Below are 22,198 nucleotides of genomic sequence, written 5' to 3' on the forward strand. Positions count from 1 at the left end.
GGCAGCAGTATGATGCTGTGCATATGCTCTGCTGGTGTACCCTGCTCATAGAAAACATTTGGCCATAAGTATCGCTTATTTTCCTTGAGAGAGCATTAACAGTGGGTGTTGATAGTGAGTGAAAATCTCCTTGCAGGAAAATACAGAACATGAAAAGAGAGAGAGAGATCATCATGAATAACATTAAGTAATGTGAGGAAGAGAATATGTGCTGGAATCTTCAAAAAATTCACTCAATGGAGCAGTGAATTAATCTTGCAGATGTCTGAGTTTGAGTGAAATACTGGTAATTCATACCAATATTGTAGCTTGGTAGGTAGCAGGTAGGGACCCTCTTCGGAGGCAGCCCTACCCAGGGAGTGGCGCCCCTGCCTATTTGAGTCCCAGAGCACACTGACCCAGTGTGTAACATCTGGTATGGGTCCCAGCTCAGGGTTACGAGTGAAGACCTCAACGGCATCTACGGCAGAGAAGGTGGACTTTGGTATGGTGGAGATGGTGGAAGGGGCAAACCCATAGCGTCTGTACTCCAGAGTAGTGTCTACGAAAGGCGTCTGTTTCCATGTTAGGGGCGGTCTAATTTTTAACCTGGCAATAGGTATAAAATGCCTTTGGGTGTGGCGAGCCCATCGTAACAATAGCCTATATGGAAAAAGCAGATATGGTGCCTCGGAAAAGGTTAGGGCGTCCCCTGCTAAAAGCGATGCGCAGCTCTTCAGGTGCTGGGGTAACTGTGAGAAATGGGCAACCAGCACCAAACTTCATCAAGATTGCAACAACAAATGTCCTGACACTGACAGGAAAGACCGAGGAACTGGTTGACTTTATGAAAGAAAAATATATAGCCATACTTGGACTGTGTGAGACCAAGAAGAGGGGGACAGGAGAGATTCCTCTGAAAGAAGGATACAGGCTGTATTACAGCAGAGGACCTGCAGCAAACAATGGAGTGGCCATCGTACTTAGAAAAGAAATCCAAGAATATGTGGAATATACAAAATCCGTCAGCGAGAGGATGATGGTGATGAGACTCCACTTTGAAAATGGTGTGAAAGATCTATTTCAGTTGGATGCCCCACAAATGGGTTGCATATATGAACATCTGGAGGACTTTTTAGAGGAAGTGGAGAGACAGATAAAGAAGTGATAGTGATGGGAGATCTAAATGCACAAGTGGGAATGGAAAGACAAGGAAAGGAAGATGTTGTAGGGCCCTTTGGATATGGAAAAGTAAACCCAGAAGGTGAGGTGTTGGTGGATTTTTGCATGAGGAACCAAATGATTGTTGGAAACACCTGGTTTAGGAAGAAGAACAGTCGGAAGATTACAAGGTATGGCTGGGGAGACAGAAGAACAAAGACCATGATTGATTATATAATCATAGAGAAAGAACACCGGAAGAACCTTTTAGATGTTACAGCTGTGCCTGAAGAAGCCTTTGGTGGAGATAGAGTTGTGGTAAGAAAATTGAAAGTGGGAAAGATTGAAAAACCCCTATCAAGAAGAGAGAAAAGAATTAAAGTATGGAAGTTGAAAGAGAAAAGCATACAAGAAAAATTTCAAAGGGAAATAATACCCTTTGGTACCCAGGACGGAGGTGGGAAGTGTGTCGAAGATGAATGGAAAAGATTTAAGGAAGCACTGGTTGGATGTGCAGAAAAGGTATGTGCTAGAACATCAGGAAATGTGAAGGACAGAGAGACACAATGGTGAAATGATAGGGTAAAGATTAAAGTGAAGGAAAAGAAAATGGCATGGAAAGAATGGAAAACATCTAAGACTGAAGAAAGTAGAAGAAAATATGTGGAGTCAAAGAATTTGACAAAGAAAGTAGTGGAGGAAGAAAAGAGAAAGAGCTGGGCCTTATTCACACAGAAATTGAGAGATGATATGCTGGGCAGCAAGATATTATTATATGGAATCTTAAGAAACAAAAAGAGAGATCAAGTAAACACCAGATTTGTGAAGGATGAAGACGGCATAATATTAACAAAGCCAGAAGAAATAAGGAATAGATGGAGAGAGTATTTTCAGAAGTTGCTGAACATAAGAACTGATGACAGTCATTCAATGGACGACCAGGAAAGGCAATTAGTTGATGAAGAAATGGATAAAGAAATTACAATGAATGAAATTGATATGGCAGTAAGAAAGATGAAGAATGGAAAAACTGCTGGAATAGATGAAATTTCAGTGGAGATGATAAAGGCAGCTGGAGCTGTAGGCCTGCAGTGGACGTATCGAGTTCTCAGGATTGTCTGGGAGAATAAGGAGGTCCCTGATGATTGGCAAAAATGAATAATCATCCCAATTTTCAAAAAAGGTGATAAGAAAGTTTTGAAGAACAACAGGGGAATTACTATAATATCCCATGTGGCTAAGATAATGGAGAGAATACTGGAAAGTAGGATAAGGTTGAGGGTTGAGAATCAGATACTGGAAAATCAGTTTGGTTTCAGAAGGGGAAGGTCAACAATGGAGCCCATTTTCATTATGAGACAGCTAATGGAAAAGCAATGGGAGTAAGGGAATGATATGGTGATGACATTCATTGACACTGAAAAGGCAAATGACAGTGTCCCCAGGACTAAAGTTTGGGACAGTCTGGTGCAAAAAGAATTGGACAGGGATTAATAAAAATGATAATGGCAATGTACAAGGAATGTTGTAGTTGCGTGTAAACACAAGTTGGCAGGACAAGTTGGTTCAAAATAACTAGTGGGCTGAGGCAGGGAAGTGTTCTATCGCCAATCCTGTTTACAATAGTAATGGATGACATCATGAGAACAGCAAAAGCAGAATATGGTGGAAGCGAAATGAACATGTTGTTATTTGCAGATGATATTGTGATTTGGGAAGAAGACAACAGGAAGGTTCAAGAACAGTTGGATGTGATGAATGGGAAAATAGAAGAATGTGGGTTGAAAATAACTGTAGAGAAGAGTAAAACCCTTGTTAGGGGAGAAAGAAGGGAAAGGTTAAATTAGACTTGCAGACAAGCCCCTGGAAGTAGTGGAAACTTTTAAATACCTGGGGAGTGAATTAATGGAGAATGCTCGACTGGATGCTGAAATTAGTAAGAGGATTCAAGCTGGAAGCTGTTTCTATCATAGTGTAAGAAACATGTTATGGGACAAAGATGTGCCACTGGAAGCAAAGGAAACTATGTACAAGATGTATTACGTACCCATAACTACGTACGGGGCAGAAACTTGGACAATGACAAAGAAGGATGAGAGTCGAATACAGGCAGCCGAAATGAAATTCTTGAGGAGTATGATACAGAAGAGTAGAAGAGACAAAATAAGGAATGAGAAAATCCGGGAAGAAATTGGAATGGAAAAAATGAATGATAGAATTGACAAGAGCCGACTAAGATGGTTTGGGCACATAAAGCGAATGAGTGATGAAAGAATGCCAAAAAAGGTGATGGAAATGAAAATGCAAGGAAGGAGAGGCCGTGGACGACCACGGTTGAGATGGATGGACATAATGCAATGCAGTATTATAGGAAGAAACCTGGACTGGGACACAGTGTTGGAGGAGGAGTGGTGGAAAGACTGAAGAAAATGGAGAGGAGCCATATTTGCCCCTACCGGCTACAGCTGGATAAAGGGAAATGATGATGATGATGATGATTGTAGCTTATGTTCACTCTTGAATGTTGTTACTTGAGCTTCCTTACTTCAGAATTTAACAGTGAAAAGATTCCGAGAAGTCACATGATTAAAAACTGCATGGGGATAGAGCTTCCTTTTTTTTAGTGACTAATGTCATTGCTCCTAATTTCTGATCAAGAAGATAACATCTGTGTTTTTATTATTATGCACAGTGAATTACTACAGTAGAACTCATCTAAAGTTTATTTAGAAAGCTCTCTGAAGAAAATGTGTACCAAACGTTCATAGCAAACCAGTCACCCCACCGAACTACCCATGTAGTTATTAAGTGAACCAAATTTCGTCACTACAGTGCACGAGGTTCAATTTATCTGATGCTAGCCATACCTACCTCCAGTTAATTACAAACTTGCTTGTTTAGGATGTAAAGTCATATGTTATTTTTATCCTAAAATTGATTTAATGATAAATAAGCCCATAATGTTATAGCATAAATGATCTAGCCTGGCAGTGTACTCAAAAGCACTTCCATATGAAAAATAGGAAATCAAACAGTGTTAACACATTGAGGTCTTGCTCGCTTTTATACATTTAAATCCTCCAGACTGGCCATTTTTCACTAGTTTTGGATTTTTAAATTAAATACTAATTTTGAATTTAAGTATTTTTTTTATTTCACTGTATTTGAGTTCATACTTTCTACTTCATATCTGTAAAAACTGTAATACAACTGATAGTCCCCTTACCACCAAAATGGTGGATTGAAATTACTAGGTTTTTCATATTGTTAAAAAGATCAACGTTAACCTTAACTACTAAGATATGGCTGATACTGAGTTTATTTGGTTTTTAGGCCGTTCATAATTGTTTGCACAAGAGATAAATCTACATAATAATAAGTCTGTTCAGTTGGTATAAATCACTTTTGTTCAGTCTGTGTTCCCGCGTGGCTGCTGTTACGTGCACACTTCCGTTGAGTCGACAGAGCTCTGACACAATTTGAAAAGAAGAATATAACATGTAGAGTTGTAGTTTGTTACCATCTATATTTTTTTCAAGAACTATATGAACGAAATCTTATACTGCAGTACCAATCAACACACATAGTGTGTTCGTTTCACAGTTACAGCAATGAAAACCAGAGAATGTACACCGTACAGGTTTCGTTCTCTGCAATAAATGACACAGCCCGTATGGTGTATGACCTTTGACTGCAATGTGTTAACGTAGAGAGTAAGAAAAGGGCTAATGATCATCTTTCACTATTTCTCGATGGATGCAGTATTTTTGTAATTTTCTCTTGGTACAGTGTAGGGAAAAATGTAGTTGCTGCTGACATATAGGTGGTGCTGGGTAACACCATTCAGAGCACAACTAGTACATATAGATGTTGTAAAAAGTGCTACTCATGAAACAAGTCATACTACGATAACACTTTCTGGCCCAGTGAGGAAGGCAACAAAAATCTTTCTCACTCACAACGTCTAGTATGCCTCATTATGGAACCACCATTTGCTTTGTGATTACTCTCTAAGCACATAACCTTTAATGGCACTTTCTGAGTATCCAACCTGCCTTTGATCAGAAGACTTAACAGGTGGGCAATGGGCTGATATCCAAAACCACACTCTGAGAAGGAAAATTTTAAATAACTTTTAAAATTCACCTGTACCTACCTGTCCAATACAATGGTAAAAGGAGAAATGGTTCTGAACTAAGCTATACAAGACCTCAATATGAAATGAATTATACTGTTGCAGTAATAAAATTGATCTTTACTGTATATTCCATGTGCCCTCCAGATCTCTGGGTAAGTTTTAGGTGGATTTATGTTATATGGATTAGAGAATTCGAATTCCAATTTCATGAATAAAATGCAATGTTAATTCTTTGTGGATTAAAGAAGAGGCATCATTCAACTTATTACACAGTTATATTAATGCAAATAATAATTATACTGTGTATTGAAATATCAGTAACAATCTCTGTGGTTTTCTTTTTTTTTTTTACAACCACAAACTATAGAAAACATACAATATACAATAAGATTAAAAATGGATTGTGTAAAAGTTTGACTCACTATTACAATAATACTATCATTTGATCAACAAGTGTTCTTGTAAACAGAATATTTCAATGAATTAACTTGTTCCAGCGTGAGAAAGAGAGAGGTTCACACATCTCGTATATGTTCCGGTTACCATTTGCTGCTGGTAGTGTCTTCAGTGCTAGTATGTTGGACACACTGCTGTATCAAGCCTTTGTCAAGGACTACGTCATCACATTTGTCCGCTTACTCCTTGGTATTGACCAGGCTCCAGGTTCTGGCTTCCTAACATCGGTAATTTGAACTTTATATTATTTATATTACAGTATTTATATTATTTATGATAAATGTGTTAATCTGGTTCAACTAAATAAATGAGACTTGCCAATATATTAAATGACATGTTTTAAATTAACCTTTGAGAACACAGATTAGAGTAGAATAGTTTCAATATGAAATAAATTTCATTTTGGATCTATATTGATAATTATGTTATATAAGGTGGACTTTCTCCTTTGTTGTTCGTAATCTATATGAACAACATAATGTAGGAATGGAGGCATGAAAGGCATGGATCAATCCCAGTTAGCAGATATTTCAGACATCTAGATGCCCTACTCTTTGCTGATGAAGTTGCATTGGTAGCATCATAAGATGATCTTCAAGTAGTCAGTATTTAATCTCCAGAAAGTCTCTTCAAAATTCGACATGATCATTTCACCAGAAAAGAGCAAAATAATGGCCTTTAAGGTCAATGAATTCAATTATCTGGGATACAGTTTATCTTACCAAGGGGAAACTGATATCTCTGCAAAATTAACCACGTTTACCAGAACAATAGGAATTATAAATCACATTATGAAGCCATCTCTTGTCCAAAAACACACTCGCTTACGTCTTTATAACACTTTGGCCAGACCAACCCTTTGCTACGGCAGTGAGGCATGGACAAAAAGAACTCAAGACATTTCCAGAATTACAGCACATGAAATGACGTTCATGCGCAGAACAGCAGGCTATACAAAATGGGATCATAAAAGAAATTAAGATGTGCTTAAGGGATAGAATGTGAAACCAGCAATCAATTGCTTCAAAGGATGGAATCTGGAAGACTACCAAAGGAGATCCTACGCTACCAACCAAGTGGACACAGATCTATAGGACATCCAATGAAGCAATGGAAAGAAAATACAAGACCGTAATGGGCCACATGACCCAATACTTGGAAGGATGATGATGATGATGGTGATGATGATGATGATGATGATGATGATGATGATGATGATAAAGTTGAAAACCTAGTATATTAGTTCCACCTAGTCATACCTATAAGTTTATTTACAATTCTAATTTGTAAAAACATCATATTAAAATAACAGGACATGTTTCAGCCACATTAGGCCATCTTCAGCTGTCTAGAATTAACTTACAATGAATATACTAAAAGTTACAAAAACATGAATAAAATTCACACTCGTATAGTAATTGATACTTTCACGACTGGCGCTATAAATCATGCCCGTGTTTTACGGGCTTGTAGGCCATGGTCCAGGAGCAAGTGATGTCCCAATGTTTCATCAAAGACTGCATTCGGCATTGTTAAGGGTTCCGACTGACTTCGATAGCAGTGAAGCTCTCAGTTGAATGAAGTGGTGTTTTAATTCCACCTCATTATATAGTGCAGGCTACGGTACACTGTTCACCTATTGGTCCGCCATGCTGGTGGGGTGATCGCTGATGCTCAGTCAATGGTTGAAGCATTAAGGAGCCCGATGTACATCGACCTGCCTTGGCGGAGAGAGGCAACTGATCACTCATTGCTTTTTCTGTTCTGCCTCGGCCATCGTGTCATTCCGGATTTAAGGTTCTCAGGACTGGAAACTAGGCTTTGTTTACCTGAAGCTGTTGGTATCCTTCAGAATTTCAATAGCTTCACTCTGTAGCCGGGCGTGATAAAACACAGCAGTTGACAGTACTTTGGTGTCACTGTACTGTATGTCATAGCCTGCTAGCAGCGAGTTTTCCACGACTGATGATCTATCTGCTTGTTCCAGCCGGCTATGTCTGTTGTGCTCCTTCAATTGTGTTGCAATGCTGTGTCTTGCAGTGCAGCTGCAGCTGCACGGGATCTTGTAGATGTCTGCTGTGGAGAGAGGATGGCGCTTGTCTTTGGCAGACCTCAGTAGTTCCTGGATTGTCTTTGTTGGCCTATATATGGTTTTTACCCTGTGAGACTCCAGTTGCCTCCCTATTCTCTCACTCATATGATATATGGTACCTATAAATTAATTTTTTGCTATTGGCTTCACGTCGCACCGACACAAATAGGTCTTGTGGCGACGATGGGATTGGAAAGGGCTAGGAGCGGGAAGGAAGCGGCAGTGGCCGTAATTAACATGTTCACTGCGTATTAGCAGAGCATGACATACCTGCCAATCTGAGCAAAATATTTGTATGGGACTCTTTAAAAGTTGTAATTATCGAAGTTTTGTACATTGGTAGGACGAGTTCTATCGAACTCGTGGACTTAACCCACTCACGCGCCTGTTGCGTGACCCGCATGGTGGTTGAAATCGAGGAGTAATACTGGTCACCAGACAGGTCACGCGCCATGTGCGTTGGTAGATTACTGTGCATTATATACCGCGGATAGCAACAAATCATAAAGTATGTTATTGGCATAAATATATTCATATTTACACTTCTCTATTACAGAATTTGACAAACAGAAATGAAATACTTTTGGTAATTGGGTAGGTCTCGTGATGTTGAAGGAACCACATTGCCGGCCATCAAAAAAAAAAAAAAAATGATGACATAAGCATCACGACGCAGTCAAAAATGATTACTGCACATTCTTTCAAGTTATTTATAAATGTGATGAGGAATAAATGACAGAAGTTCTTTCTTGTTATACACATATATGATGCAAGAATAAATGACAATTACAAGTTCAGTTCTTTTACTGAACATATTGCAATAGTGGAATTTATTTATTACAAAAGCGGAACCACTCGTAATTCTCCTGAAGAATTAATAAACAGAAAATGCAGTGTCTTAGCTCGCATTGAAGTGGTCTTGCTGCTCAAAGATCCCATAAATGAATGATGACGTATGGCGACAGCTCTGGAGAGGAAATACACGGGAAACAGAATACGCATGCGCAAATATGGCTATGGATGAATCTGCTAGTAGACTGGACTTACACGATGTGCGGGATGACAATTAGAGCCTTTCTTACCATGCGAGAAACCTGTGATTTACATTTCCCAGCAACCGTCCCATGACGCGCTAGGCACGTGCCCCGCACCTGCTTATAAAGTAGCGTCACGCGCCCAGCGCATGATCCGCATTGAACGTGTTAAGGTGTGAAATTGGGAAACCACGGAAAACCATCTTCAGAGCTGCCAACAGTGGGATTCAAATCCACTATCTCCCGGATGCAAGCTCACAGCTGTGCGCCCCTTGCCGCACAACCAACTAGCCCGGTACCTATAAATTAAAATAAGTACATGTTGAATCATCATCAGATGAAGAAGTTGCTAGATGTAACGTGATGAAGTCTGAACTGTTCTACATAAAATGATGATGATGTAATTACAAATTTCCTCTGTCCTTAAAATTTGTTTCATGCAAAAAATAATTACAGTTGATTTGGTAAAATTGTCGTTCCACTTAATATAAAAACTTCTAAAATGTAACAAATTCACAAATGTGGATCAAATTGATTTAATGCCAGTCAGACCATTGAGTGGAAATCAACTTCCATCCGGTCATGTTGTGCTATATGAAATAACAGCTCTGTGTTTACGTCATATCATATCTGTACACTGGCTAAGTGGCCTAATGCGGCCGAAATGTTCTGCTATTTTAATGTGATGTTTTTACAACTTTGAATTGTAAATAAACTTATAGGTATTGACTAGGTGGAAACAATATGCTAGTTTTTCAACTTATATAGTTCCAATATATCAAAATATGGTGCATACTACTTCATATTTACATTATTTCTATAAACCAAGAGTAGCGTTTGCTTCAACTGCAACTAATTCAAATTTTCCTGATATCCTTTGTAAAGGACACTGGATATATAAATTTATTATGAAACTTGTAATAGTATTCTATAAATTGCACCTTTTACTAATGTTCACGTATTTAATTTCAGTTACTGGTAATTGTTGTCTTGAGAAGTATTTGTAAATGATGCTTAAACTATGGAAGAATATATTTTTTTAAGCTATTTGTTTGGGGCGCCGACCTAGAAAGATCTTTTGCCCCTACTTGCACCATATGTTATGAATCTGCATGTATTTGGATATTGTGGAAGTGTAAAGTGTTGAATGTGAGGAAAGGAACGTTAAAGACGACACAAACACCCAGTCCCCAGGCCAGGGATATTAATCATTTACAATTAAAAACCCCTGACCCGGTCGGAAATCGAACCCAGGGCCACCGGGTGACAGGCGGATGCATTTCCCCCTACACCGCGGGGCCAAACAAGGAGATCCTATATTATTTTAATGCAAATAAATCATTAACATATCTTTTTAAGTAGGTAACTTTAAAAGTTACAAGTATTACTAAGTCAGTACATAACTTCTAACTGTTGTTTTGGGGGGATTATTATTATTGGCGTATGGCAACAAGTTAGATACATATATACAAGTATATAATATTTACAAATATACACAGACAAGAAACATGATTTATAGCAGAATGTCCAGTTGGGTGATCCACTGTATGGCTTCGTCTGTTGGTTTGGTGGGATTTTTTTTTTTTTTTTTTTTTTACATATCGTTTCAGCCTCTTAGGACCACAGTTAATACTTGTCAGCCTTTCTGGATTTCCATTACTCCTTCATCTTGATGGAAAATGCAGTTTTTCTTTGCTCATCGGACCACTTTGCATCAGGTTGTCTTCTCACTCTTTCCATAAGATTGTTTAATCCGCATACCCAGGTGCTGTGCTTACTTCTTTCTTGAACTGGTGTCTCAGAAACATCAGCTAGATCCTCTTTCACAAGAATTCCTTCTTGAATTCTTCCCTGTTAGGCATTCAAGACAGATGACCATAAAACATAAATATAATACGGGTAATAGTTTCGTCTGCCCCGTCAATATATTATCAAGTTCCTAATTTTGTACAATTATTTCAACTTGTACATGTTTCAGGAGCCACCACACCCTTCATCTGTGATTTCTACCTTACAAATCAAGATTCTCCATGTCTTAAGATCTAACAACATTCAGTTATACATAAAACTTCGTCAATATATAACCTTATAATACCAATATAATGGTCCGTTATTGGACATTATAAATTTTCCAGCAAACTCATTCTTGGTTGCCTGCGTTTCGCCCTCGTGTGCCAAGTTGGGCTCATCAGTTGGTACTTAGCACACCTACCAAGACACAAGGCTAGTGCATACCGTGGAGGCTTTTACTTTGCAAGTTTTCATTCCCCACCCTGATGGGGTGGGGTGGGCCACCTAGAGGGTGTCGCCTTCTCTGGCCAGGAGAGATGACGGGGTTGAGAAGGAGTGAAAAAAGAGGGAGATGGGGAAAAGGTGGTTTGAATAAGTAAAGGAGATGGGATAAAGGAAGTGTAGGTTCTCTAGTGCTTTATTGACAGATTTACATTTTCTGTGCTTTATTGACAAAGATACATACATATATACAGAGCTTTATGGATGTTTATGAGAGTTACATGAGCGATTTTACAACCAGGTTGCGTATGGTGGTGTGATGAAGTGACGGGTTTCGTGAGGTGGAGGGAGTATGTGAAGTGCTAGGATGTGATACAGGGATGAGAAATTTACCAGGGAGGTGAGTAGGAGACTTAAGTGGTTAGATGGAGGAGGGGGTAGTGGGAAGATTGCAGGTGGGGGTGGTGGATAGTTACTGGGTGAAGATGGTGGAAAGCGGAAGTGTGAACTGGGAGGTTGCTGAGGGGGTGCAGGCCGGGGGCGTGTGCAGTGGCGGGGTGATTTATGTTGGTTAGGAGTTGGGGGCGGAGAGCGGGACGATTCTATCCTGAGATGTCGGCCGTTGAGGTATATCCCTTGGGTGATGAGGCGCTGGACGTCTTCGGGCGTTGGTAGTTGCAGGCGTACTAAATATGTAGGGCCATCATCATTGTGGATCCTAATGGCTTTCTTCACCGGGATTCCTGCTTTTTGGAGTTCTTGGAGGATTGCTATTGGTGGTAGGTTAGGTTCCACGCCACAGGCAACACAGCTGTATAGGTTGTTCTGGCTGGGCGGTGAAGTTAGCGGTCGTACATTATCTGGTGTTGGTGGTTGTGTATTATCTGCTTGAATTGCTATTGCTTCATTTGGCGGCGTTGTTACTTCTTCCTGCTGGCCCTGAGTGTGGGAGGGTGGGGGGTGGTATGCCATTATGGGAGAGTGGTGGGTAGTAGCTGTGATGGTGGTAGGGGTGTTGGAAGTAAAATGAGAGGAGGTGGAAGTAGTGGTGGTGGTGGTGGTGGTGGTGGTGGTGGTGGTGGTCTGGGAGGTGTAAGGAGAGGGTGGCTGCTGTTGGTGTGATATGCCAGTAGTGGGGATGGCTGTGGCAGCAGCATATTCCTTCATTAGCCGGCTGAGTAATTTCCCTGGAGAGCGTGGATGTGTGTGGAAACCAGAGCTCCCGTGGAGGCCACTGCATAGGCTACTTGAAGCTACCAGCAGTGCCAATGCATTGAAGCCACCAGCAGTGCCAATGCACTGTGAGAGACTATGTCTCACTTCGAAAAATTGATGCCTGCCTAGCCATCAGATGATATAGATGTTGATTCTCATAGGGAACATGAAATATTTGTCCTGAATGAGTAAATTTATAATACCAATATAATGGTCCGTTATTGGACATTATAAATTTTCCAACTAATTCATTCTCTCTCATAGTGTATTGGCACTGCTGGTGGCTTCAAGTAGCCTATGCAGTGGCCTCCACAGCATCCCTCATACACTGTTACTGTCCACGCTTTTTTCGGCTGGGTGGCGCTCTTCTCATCGCATTCTCAGTCGGCCCAAGAATAATCAAACGGGCAGACGCCTCGTTGGCTGTCGCCTTTCCCCACCATTGATGGTTATGAATTTCATGTTTTTGGTCCGTATTGAACTGAGAATAATATATAAGTAATAATAATAACAACGTAAACGTTTCCACCTTTTCAATACTACAATATATTCACAAAATTACAAATTACACGGTACTAGTTTCGACCCATCTAGGGGTCATCATCGGCCGTATTGGAGCAAAGATCATTTGTGGCGAAATACTAAGAAAATGTTATTTTAAAGAATAACAAGTGAAATGAGATGTTATGGTAATAGTTAATAATACAAGGAATATACATACTAAGAGGTTTTTAACAAAGAATAAAGTATAAATGGGGTGTTGTAAAAATTATAATCATGGAAATCAGTAAGTTCTTGTATTGAAATGATATATGGCTTAGGAAGAGGGCTTAAGGTGGGGCTGAAGGGTGCGGGAGAAAGTGTAACTGTCTTGGAAAAGTACCTTTGATTAAATTTAGGATTGAGTTTAGGTTGGCTGCATTATTGTTTCTGAGGAAAGTGATAAATAGATCGAAGAGTATGTTGGGTTTCTCTGAGATTTCATTGAGATTGTGACTGGCATTAAAGTATTGGTCTAGGTGTATGTAGTAATTTTCCATTATGTTGAGTAAAGGGCCCTTGTTTGCTAATACGAGGATGTCCATGTCTTGTTCAATATTGGTGAAATTATGGTTATAATCTTGCATGTGTTGGCCGATGGCTGAAAACCTGTTGTATTTTATTGCGTTAGTGTGCTCGTGGTATCTGATAATGAAGTTTCTCCCGGTTTGCCCGATGTAGGTTTTTTTACAGGTGGTACATTTGATCCTATAAACTCCTGATTTTAAAAAACTGCTGGTCTTGTTGATGTGTGAAGTATTGTATAAAACGTTCATGTTCTTATTGTTGGTTTTGAAGGCTATTTTAACGCCTTGTTTCTTAAAGATTGACAACGAATTCGAAAACATTCTCTTTTGGGCCAGATATGTCGACGATGTCTTTGTAATCATGAATGAGAAATCAATTAACGCACCCACCACCCTCTTAAGACTCAACAATATTGATCCTCATATCAAATTCACACTAGAATCCGAATCAAATCAAAAAATCAACTTTCTAGATTTAACCATCACTAGAAACTCAGATTCTTTCAGTTATAAAATTTTCAGAAAACCCACTCAAACAGCCTCCACCATTCGCCAAGATTCAGTGCACCCCCAGTCCCACAAACGAGCCACATACAACAGCCTAGTTCATCGAGCCTTCGGCATACCTATGTCCAATAAAGATCTAAAAAACGAACTCAACACAATCCGCGGAATCGCAAAATTCAACGGCTTCAGCAATCATTTTATAGAAAGGATAATCAATAAACACAAACATCGCCCAAAAACTACCCTCAAAAAAGAAATAACCAAACCTCTAACATTTTCCACCTTCACGTTCAACAATGATATCTACAAGTTAACCAACATCTTTAAGAAACAAGGCGTTAAAATAGCCTTCAAAACCAACAATAAGAACATGAACGTTTTATACAATACTTCACACATCAACAAGACCAGCAGTTTTTTTAAAATCAGGAGTTTATAGGATCAAATGTACCACCTGTAAAAAAACCTACATCGGGCAAACCGGGAGAAACTTCATTATCAGATACCACGAGCACACTAATGCAATAAAATACAACAGGTTTTCAGCCATCGGCCAACACATGCAAGATTATAACCATAATTTCACCAATATTGAACAAGACATGGACATCCTCGTATTAGCAAACAAGGGCCCTTTACTCAACATAATGGAAAATTACTACATACACCTAGACCAATACTTTAATGCCAGTCACAATCTCAATGAAATCTCAGAGAAACCCAACATACTCTTCGATCTATTTATCACTTTCCTCAGAAACAATAATGCAGCCAACCTAAACTCAATCCTACATTTAATCAAAGGTACTTTTCCAAGACAGTTACACTTTCTCCCGCACCCTTCAGCCCCACCTTAAGCCCTCTTCCTAAGCCATATTTCATTTCAATACAAGAACTTACTGATTTCCATGATTATAATTTTTACAACACCCCATTTATACTTTATTCTTTGTTAAAAACCTCTTAGTATGTATATTCCTTGTATTATTAACTATTACCATAACATCTCATTTCACTTGTTATTCTTTAAAATAACATTTTCTTAGGATTTCGCCACAAATGATCTTTGCTCCAATACGGCTGATGATGACCCCTAGATGGGTCGAAACTAGTACCGTGTAATTTGTAATTTTGTGAATATATTGTAGTATTGAAAAGGTGGAAATGTTTACATTGTTATTATTATTACTTATATATTTTTCCCCACCATGTCGTCTACTTCCTTTCTCATTAAGAATTCTCCAGATGTGGTGGCCTTCCTAGATACTGAGCGGGAAGCGCAGCATCTTCTCTCATTTGGCGACATCTTCCTCTTCCATAAACAACATATAGTAACTCCCACCCCGGACCATATTTTACACCAACTGGCCTCCGATCCTAATTTCCCTATCAAAGTCACATCCCCTTACACTGCTTCGTCTACTACTACTATTACCCCCTCGGTCTCTCAATCCTTGTCCATCGTTACTACTCTTATCGCCACTCTTACTACCACTACTCCTGCCATCGACACTACTTCTGCCCATATTACCCAGACACTTGCTCCCTCCTCTCTTACATATAGTCATTCCTCTCCTATCATGTCCACAACCACTACCCCCCTCTCTACGAGCCTACCGAGACCCCAGCTGCCCCCTGTCCCTCTCACGGATGTTGCTGTCGGCACAGAAGGCTTTTCAACACCAGCTCATCAACAGTTTTCAACACTGAGTTGCGTCATCCGTGGAATTGACCCTGCTGTCACCGACCAGGAACTCCTGCAAGAACTACAACTAGCGGGCGTCACCGTCCGACGGGTCTTCCAGATCTTCAACACCGATGGTCCGACCTACATGGTTCGCCTCCGACTCTCCTCTTTCGCTGAAGTAGATCGTCTCATCACCAATGGCGTCCAATTTCGGGGGCGCACCCATCGTGTGGAGCACTCTCGCTCCCCACCATGGTCGGCTCGTCCCTCTCGTCCTCCCCCCTCTCCTCCTCCACCACCCACCTCGCCACCCACCCACTCGTCACCGCCTGTTAATCTTCCCGTCCCACAACCGAATTTCTTCCATTCGCCGCTCTCTACTTTCAAAATTCTTCGCCTACTTGCTACATCCATAACGAATATCACCACTACCCTCTACTATCTTATTTTACAACAATATCCGATCCCTCATACCACCTTTATGCCGAACTCACCCCACGTACCAGCATACTCTATGTAACCTGTTTCTATCTCTCTCTCTTAGATCTCCTCTGCTTTTCTTGTCATCCTTCTATGCTCGTACTGTCACCCATTTCCTACTCCAAACGCTCATTCAGTTCTTACTCAAGATGTGTAAACACTTTCAGCTCTTTGTTATGCATGTATCACTTGACTCTTTTCGATATTGCGTGCCCGAGATACGCCAGTCTCCTTTCAAAATAAATACACATGCCCCCAGCGGGGGTGGCCCTTGCAGGTATGGTGCGGTTCTGCCCTGGGGGTTCCTTTGCGGGTCGTGGTTCCCCTGCGCCAGACCTCTTACACACTATTTTTACGTATGTACTACACATACTTTCCCGACTATACGTTTTCATATAACATTCTAAATCAATCGGCCGAAGAGCTCCTTCGTTGAGCTGGTGGCCTGCCCCTCCTCTACTGAGGAGTGGGAATGAACCAATTTTGTGATGATGATGATGATAATGATGATGATGCCTCCACGGTATGCACTAGCCTTGCGTCTTGGTAGGTGTGCTAAGTACCAACTGATGAGCCCAACTTGGCACATGAGGGCGAAATGCAGGCAACCAAGAATGAGTTAGCTGGAAAATTTATAATGTCCAATAATGGACCATTATATTGGTATTATAAATTGACTCATTCAGAACAAATATTTCATGTCCCCTATGGGAATCAACATCTATATCAATATATAACCTTGTTTTTACACATACAATAAACATTACTTGATAATGTTTGTTATGTAATAGAACAATTTAAAACACTTACAAAAGTTTGGGTGGCTGTTCTTATGTACTATAAGTTAACGCTTTAAAACATGTATTAAAACATCACCTGGTTTCCTTGGAAAAAATCTGACAAAGTTACTGTATTTTCTCGCATAATTAATGCCCTTGCATAATTTATGCATCCCAATATTTTTGGGTCCAGGGTGAAGAAAAAGAAATGTTCACATATTTGGCGCACCCACTTCTTCGAGCATCTGTCATGTAGCTCCAGATGCGATTCAAAATAAAAATGTCAGCTACTCAGGTAGCAGTCTTCCTGTTGCAAAACTGGGCATTCCAATTGTATAGTGCCACAGCAAGTAGTTGAGACTTTGCATCTGCTATGAGGAAGGGTAGCAGGGGTATATTTTTTTGCCAAGGTAATGGACACTGATATGTGATTCACCCGCTTGGTGTGAGCATTCTCTTTAGCGTCTGTTAGTTTTTTGGTGTGTAGTCAAATACTAAATGATTTTTAATTGTATAATCACACCGTACTTCTACTTAATTGTTATACATGTGTAATATTTTTCTTTTGATGAAAGTTTTATTGTTACTGCAGTTCAGTTGGTAAATTGTCAACCTTTACCTCTCTGTCAAAATTTGCTCAGAGAGCATAAAGAACTTACCTCTTTGTAGGCTTTTTTTAAGGCTGTCATATTTGAGCACCTTCAAATACCACTGAAATGAACCAGGATCGAACCTGCCAAGTTGGGGTCAGAAGGGCCAGAGCCTCAACTGTCTGAGCCACTCAGCCTGGTTGGAATAAGAATGCAAATTGTATATTCACATAGACAAATCCTTCAAGAACAATCAAGCCATGTGTTTCTATGTTAGAGGAGACACTAAGAACAGACATACATAACATATATCATACCTATCATCATCATTTCCCCTTATCCAGCTCCTGCCGGATTGGGGTATTTATGGCACTTCTCCATCTTCCTCTTTCCTTTCACCATTCCTCTTCCACGATCTTGTCCAGTCTAAATTTTGTCTTCTTATGCCGCTCTTCACTGATTTAATCCACCTTTTTCTAGGTCTTCCTCTTGCTCTCTTGCCCTCACACTTTGCTTCCAGCATCTCTCTTGGAATTCTATTCTCCTCCATCTTTACATGTTCAAACCACCTTAGTTTATTCTTTTCAACTCTATCAGTTGCTTTCCTTTCATACTTTTTAGGAATTTCATCTCACTTGCTTGAATTTACTCTCATACCTATCTGGCCAGTTACTACCTACAATAAGGAGTAGACAGTACAGCGGGTGACAATACAAAGTGTAGGGCGGCAGTAAACAACCCGATCCTGTAAGGTGACTAACGGCTTGCAGGCAGATGAGTTTCCTTAGGTGGGTGATGATCCCCTCGTTGTAGGAACTGACACTGGAACCCATATAGTAGTGTCTGACCCCAGGTTTGGGGTGGCTGCAAAAGGCATCTGTACTCCATGTTAGGAGCAGCCTAATCATCTGCTGGTAGTAGGTCAAAAATGTTTTCGAGAGTGGCAAACGGCTTAAATGAAAAGGGCACTTTTAAATTGGCCTTGGAAAAGGCTAGGGTATTCCCTGGAAGCTCTTATGTTGGGGGAACTGTGAGAAGTGGGTGACCAGTAGAAAGGTAGCAATAATCAATCTCATCACTGACTGGAAAGTCAGAAGAGGTGATTGATTTCATGGACAAGAAGAATATACTGTAGCTATGATAGGAGAGAAAATCAAAACCATAAGATATGCTGATGATATTGTTATTTTATCTGAGACTGCAGAGGATCTGGAGAAATTGCTGAATGGTATGGACAGAATCTTGGGTAAGGAGTACAAAATGAAAATAAATAAGTCCAAGACAAAAGTAATGGAATGCAGTCGAACAAAGTCAGGTGATGCAGGAAATATTAGATTAGGAAATGAATTATTAAAGGAAGTGGATGAATATTTTTACTTGGGTAGTAAAATGACTAACAATGGTAGAAGTAAGGACATAAAATGCAGACTAGCACAAGCAAGGAAGGTCTTTCTTAAGAAAAGAAATTTTGCTCGCTTCGAACATTGATAGGCTATAGGAATTAGACAGATGTTTTTGAAGACTGTCATCTGGAGCATGGCATTGTATGGAAGTGAAACATGGATGATAACTAATTCAGAAAGAAAGAGAATAGAAGCTTTTGAAGTGTGGTGTTACAGAAGAATGCTGAAGGTGAGATGGATAGATCGAATCACGAATGAAGAGATACTGAATCGAATTGGTGAGAGGAGATTGATTTGGCTAAATTTGACCAGAAGAAGGGATAGAATGATAGGACACATCTTAAGACACGCAGGACTTATGCAGTTGGTTTTTTAGGGAAGTGTAAGTTGTGAGAATGGTAGGGGTAGACCAATGTTTGAATATGACAAGCAGATTAGAGCAGATGTAAGATGCAACAGTTATGTAGAAATGAAAAGGTTAGCACAGGATAAGGTGGCATGGAGAGCTGAATCAAACCAGTCTAAGGACTAATGACTCAAACAACACAATGATGGGACTGAGTGAGGTTAAGTGGGGAGGAAAAGGAATGAATAAGTTGAGGAAGGGATACTCTCTCTACTGAGTAGGACAGAGAATGGAGTCGAGGATTTCATCCAAGATTGGATGCAAAGACGAAGATATGGACAAATTACCGGAGAAATAAGGGATTTAGAAGTGACTGTCATGGGAGACTTCAATGCAGTGGTGGGATGCACCAGAAAAGGAATGGAAGAAGTAATTGGACCTTATGGATATGGAAAGAGGAATGGAGAGAGAGAGAGAGAGAGAGAGAAGTTGGTGAATTTTTATGTGTATTGTATTGTATTGTATTGTATTGTATTGTATTTTATTTCGTCCAACTGATCATACAGTGATATGGGACACGTCAATAATCATATTTACAGTAACAAAGGATAAAACAGTAATATACATGCCAAGATAAATAAAGAGAAATATACAATGTGGTAAAGAGGCACAGATTTAAGAAAAAAAAAGTGATACATAAGTTAATTTTCAAGAACTAAGTATTCTTCAATAGAATAAAAACAATGGTTAGAAACAAATTTGAATAATTCTTTCTTAAATTTTGAACATGGTTTTATCTGCTTAATGTAGTCTGGTAATTTATTAAATAAATGTACTCCTGCATAACTCAAACTTGATTCATATAGCTTAGTTTTGTGTGGTTCTATGTGCAGACTGTGTCTATTTCTAGTATTATACCTATGTACATCAGAGTTTATGGTGTAGCTGTTTACATTCTCCTTCATATATACAAGTGTATGGAAGATATAGAGGCTAGGCAATGGTAAAATAAAATAAGTATTTCTTGCAGCTTGTCCTCCTGCCGACACCGGCCATTCCTCTAATTATTTTCTTTTGTAACTTAAAGATGACTTTGCTATATCGTGAATTCCCCCAGTAAATGATTCCATAGGTTAGTATGGGATGGACATATGCAAAATACATAATTTGGCAAGCCTTTAAATTAAAAATATTTTTCAAAGATATTATCATGAAATAAATTCTACTAAGCTTTTTCCCTATAAACTCTGTATGTTTTTCCCAGGTTAATGATTCATCCATCCACAAGCCAAGAAACTTTGCTGATGATAAGTACTCAATTATGGTCTCTCCAAATGATATTGGACTAATTTCCATATTTAAATTAATCTTATGGTGAAATCTAATCACAGAAGTTTTCTGTTTACTTAAAATTAATTTATTATCTTCAAGCCAGCTCAGGATATTACTCACTATATTGCCTGCCTTCAATTCTAACCCTTCAGAACTTTCATCAGCTACAAAAACAGTAATATCATCTGCAAACAAAGTTAATTGCACTCCTTGAATATCATCGACAATTTGGACGATATCATTAATAAATACTAAAAATAATAATGGTCCTAAAACTGACCCCTGTGGAACACCATGATCTATGTTACTGGCACAGGAATACACATTCTTAATTACATTTTTGCTCAAATCAGTACCGGTATGTGATATTTCAACAATCTGTCTTCTATCCCCTAAAAATGATTTGAACCAGTCATAGACCATTCCCCGTGGTCAGTTATATCAAAAGCTTTTGTTAAGTCCAAGAAAATACCTAAACATGCACCCTTCCCATCTAGTGTGTCATATATCCGTTCAATAAAGTTAATGAATGCTGTGGTAGTTGATCTATTTTTATGAAAGCCATGTGAAAAATGGATTAAGTGTGGACAATACGTGGTTCAGGATGAAGAATAGTTGAAATATTACAAGAAATGGATGGGGAAACAGAAGGACAAAGACAGTAATTGATTATTCCTTGGAAGAAAGAACAAATCATTGACAATTGTTAGATATAACAGTCTTGCCAGTACAAGTGCAAGAACCTGAAGTACGTCAACATTTCAGCAAAACGATACTAAACTTGACACCCAGTGAAAAGAATTCTCTGTATTGTTTGTTGGGTCATCTAATTAAGAGCATTAAGAAGAATTCTAGGTGCTGTGAGAAATGTTTAAAGAGCTTAGGTGGTTCAAAGCTCTATGGGTTACCTTGTGAGCGGTTCAAAGAAAGCACATTATGGTTTGTAACTGAGCTTATATTTCAGTTAGTTTTCTACCTATATTGATGTATTGAAGTCACAAAGCAAGTCTATTGACATAGAAATCATTTTGGTATCTAAAGTGAAGAACAAAATTTCTGCAATTCTGGTGCCTGACTGTCAGGATTTGCTGTACACATTTGGGCCAAAAATTGATTTGAAAAGAAAGAAAAGTAAAATTATCTTTAGCAGCAAATCTGTGGCAGCACATGCATTCATAATTTGAATTGTGTCTGATACACTAAGGTGACGAGAATTCTTTTGACAACCTACATAATGTGGAAAACACAAAATAGTGTGGTAAATCAATAGGGATATTGGGGAATTGTATCAGATGTCCTGCATAACTTAAAATGGTATACACATGCAAGTAGTTAATAACATTGGGCACTCACTTTTAATACTTATGGGAGAATTTATCACATTCAGCGATTTGAGATACCCCTTTCAAATTGTCAATCTGAACACTTCATGGATCACTTTCATCTTACATTTCACTTTATTCACACGCCTCAGTATTGACTACAAACATTCCACCACACTTGTATAGGGAAAGAGTGTAAAGGAAGATTTGGGCAAATAGAGAATAATGCACAGTAACTAAACCCATGTAGGAGCAAACTGCAGTTGAAGATAATTCATTTGGTGACCATATGTAAAAGTCGCCAAACTCACTGAATTATGCAGTGTATACTGATGAAATTAACTCCAGAAACTCTTGTGCAATAACAGAAAAAGCTGA

General features: G+C 39.3%; 1 protein-coding gene across 1 annotated transcript in view; it reads left to right on the forward strand.

Moving 5' to 3' along the window:
* The window catches only part of SLO2 (slowpoke 2), a 525,845-nt gene that overhangs the window by 444,604 nt on the left and 59,043 nt on the right, over positions 1-22,198 (forward strand). Inside the window, exon 21 of the mRNA XM_068227345.1 lies at positions 5,776-5,961. Within this exon, the coding sequence (XP_068083446.1) occupies positions 5,776-5,961 (186 nt within the window). The remainder of the gene's footprint in view (positions 1-5,775; positions 5,962-22,198) is intronic.

The sequence above is a fragment of the Anabrus simplex genome, chromosome 4 (assembly GCF_040414725.1).
Source record: "Anabrus simplex isolate iqAnaSimp1 chromosome 4, ASM4041472v1, whole genome shotgun sequence".
Classification (NCBI taxonomy): Eukaryota; Metazoa; Arthropoda; class Insecta; order Orthoptera; family Tettigoniidae; genus Anabrus; species Anabrus simplex.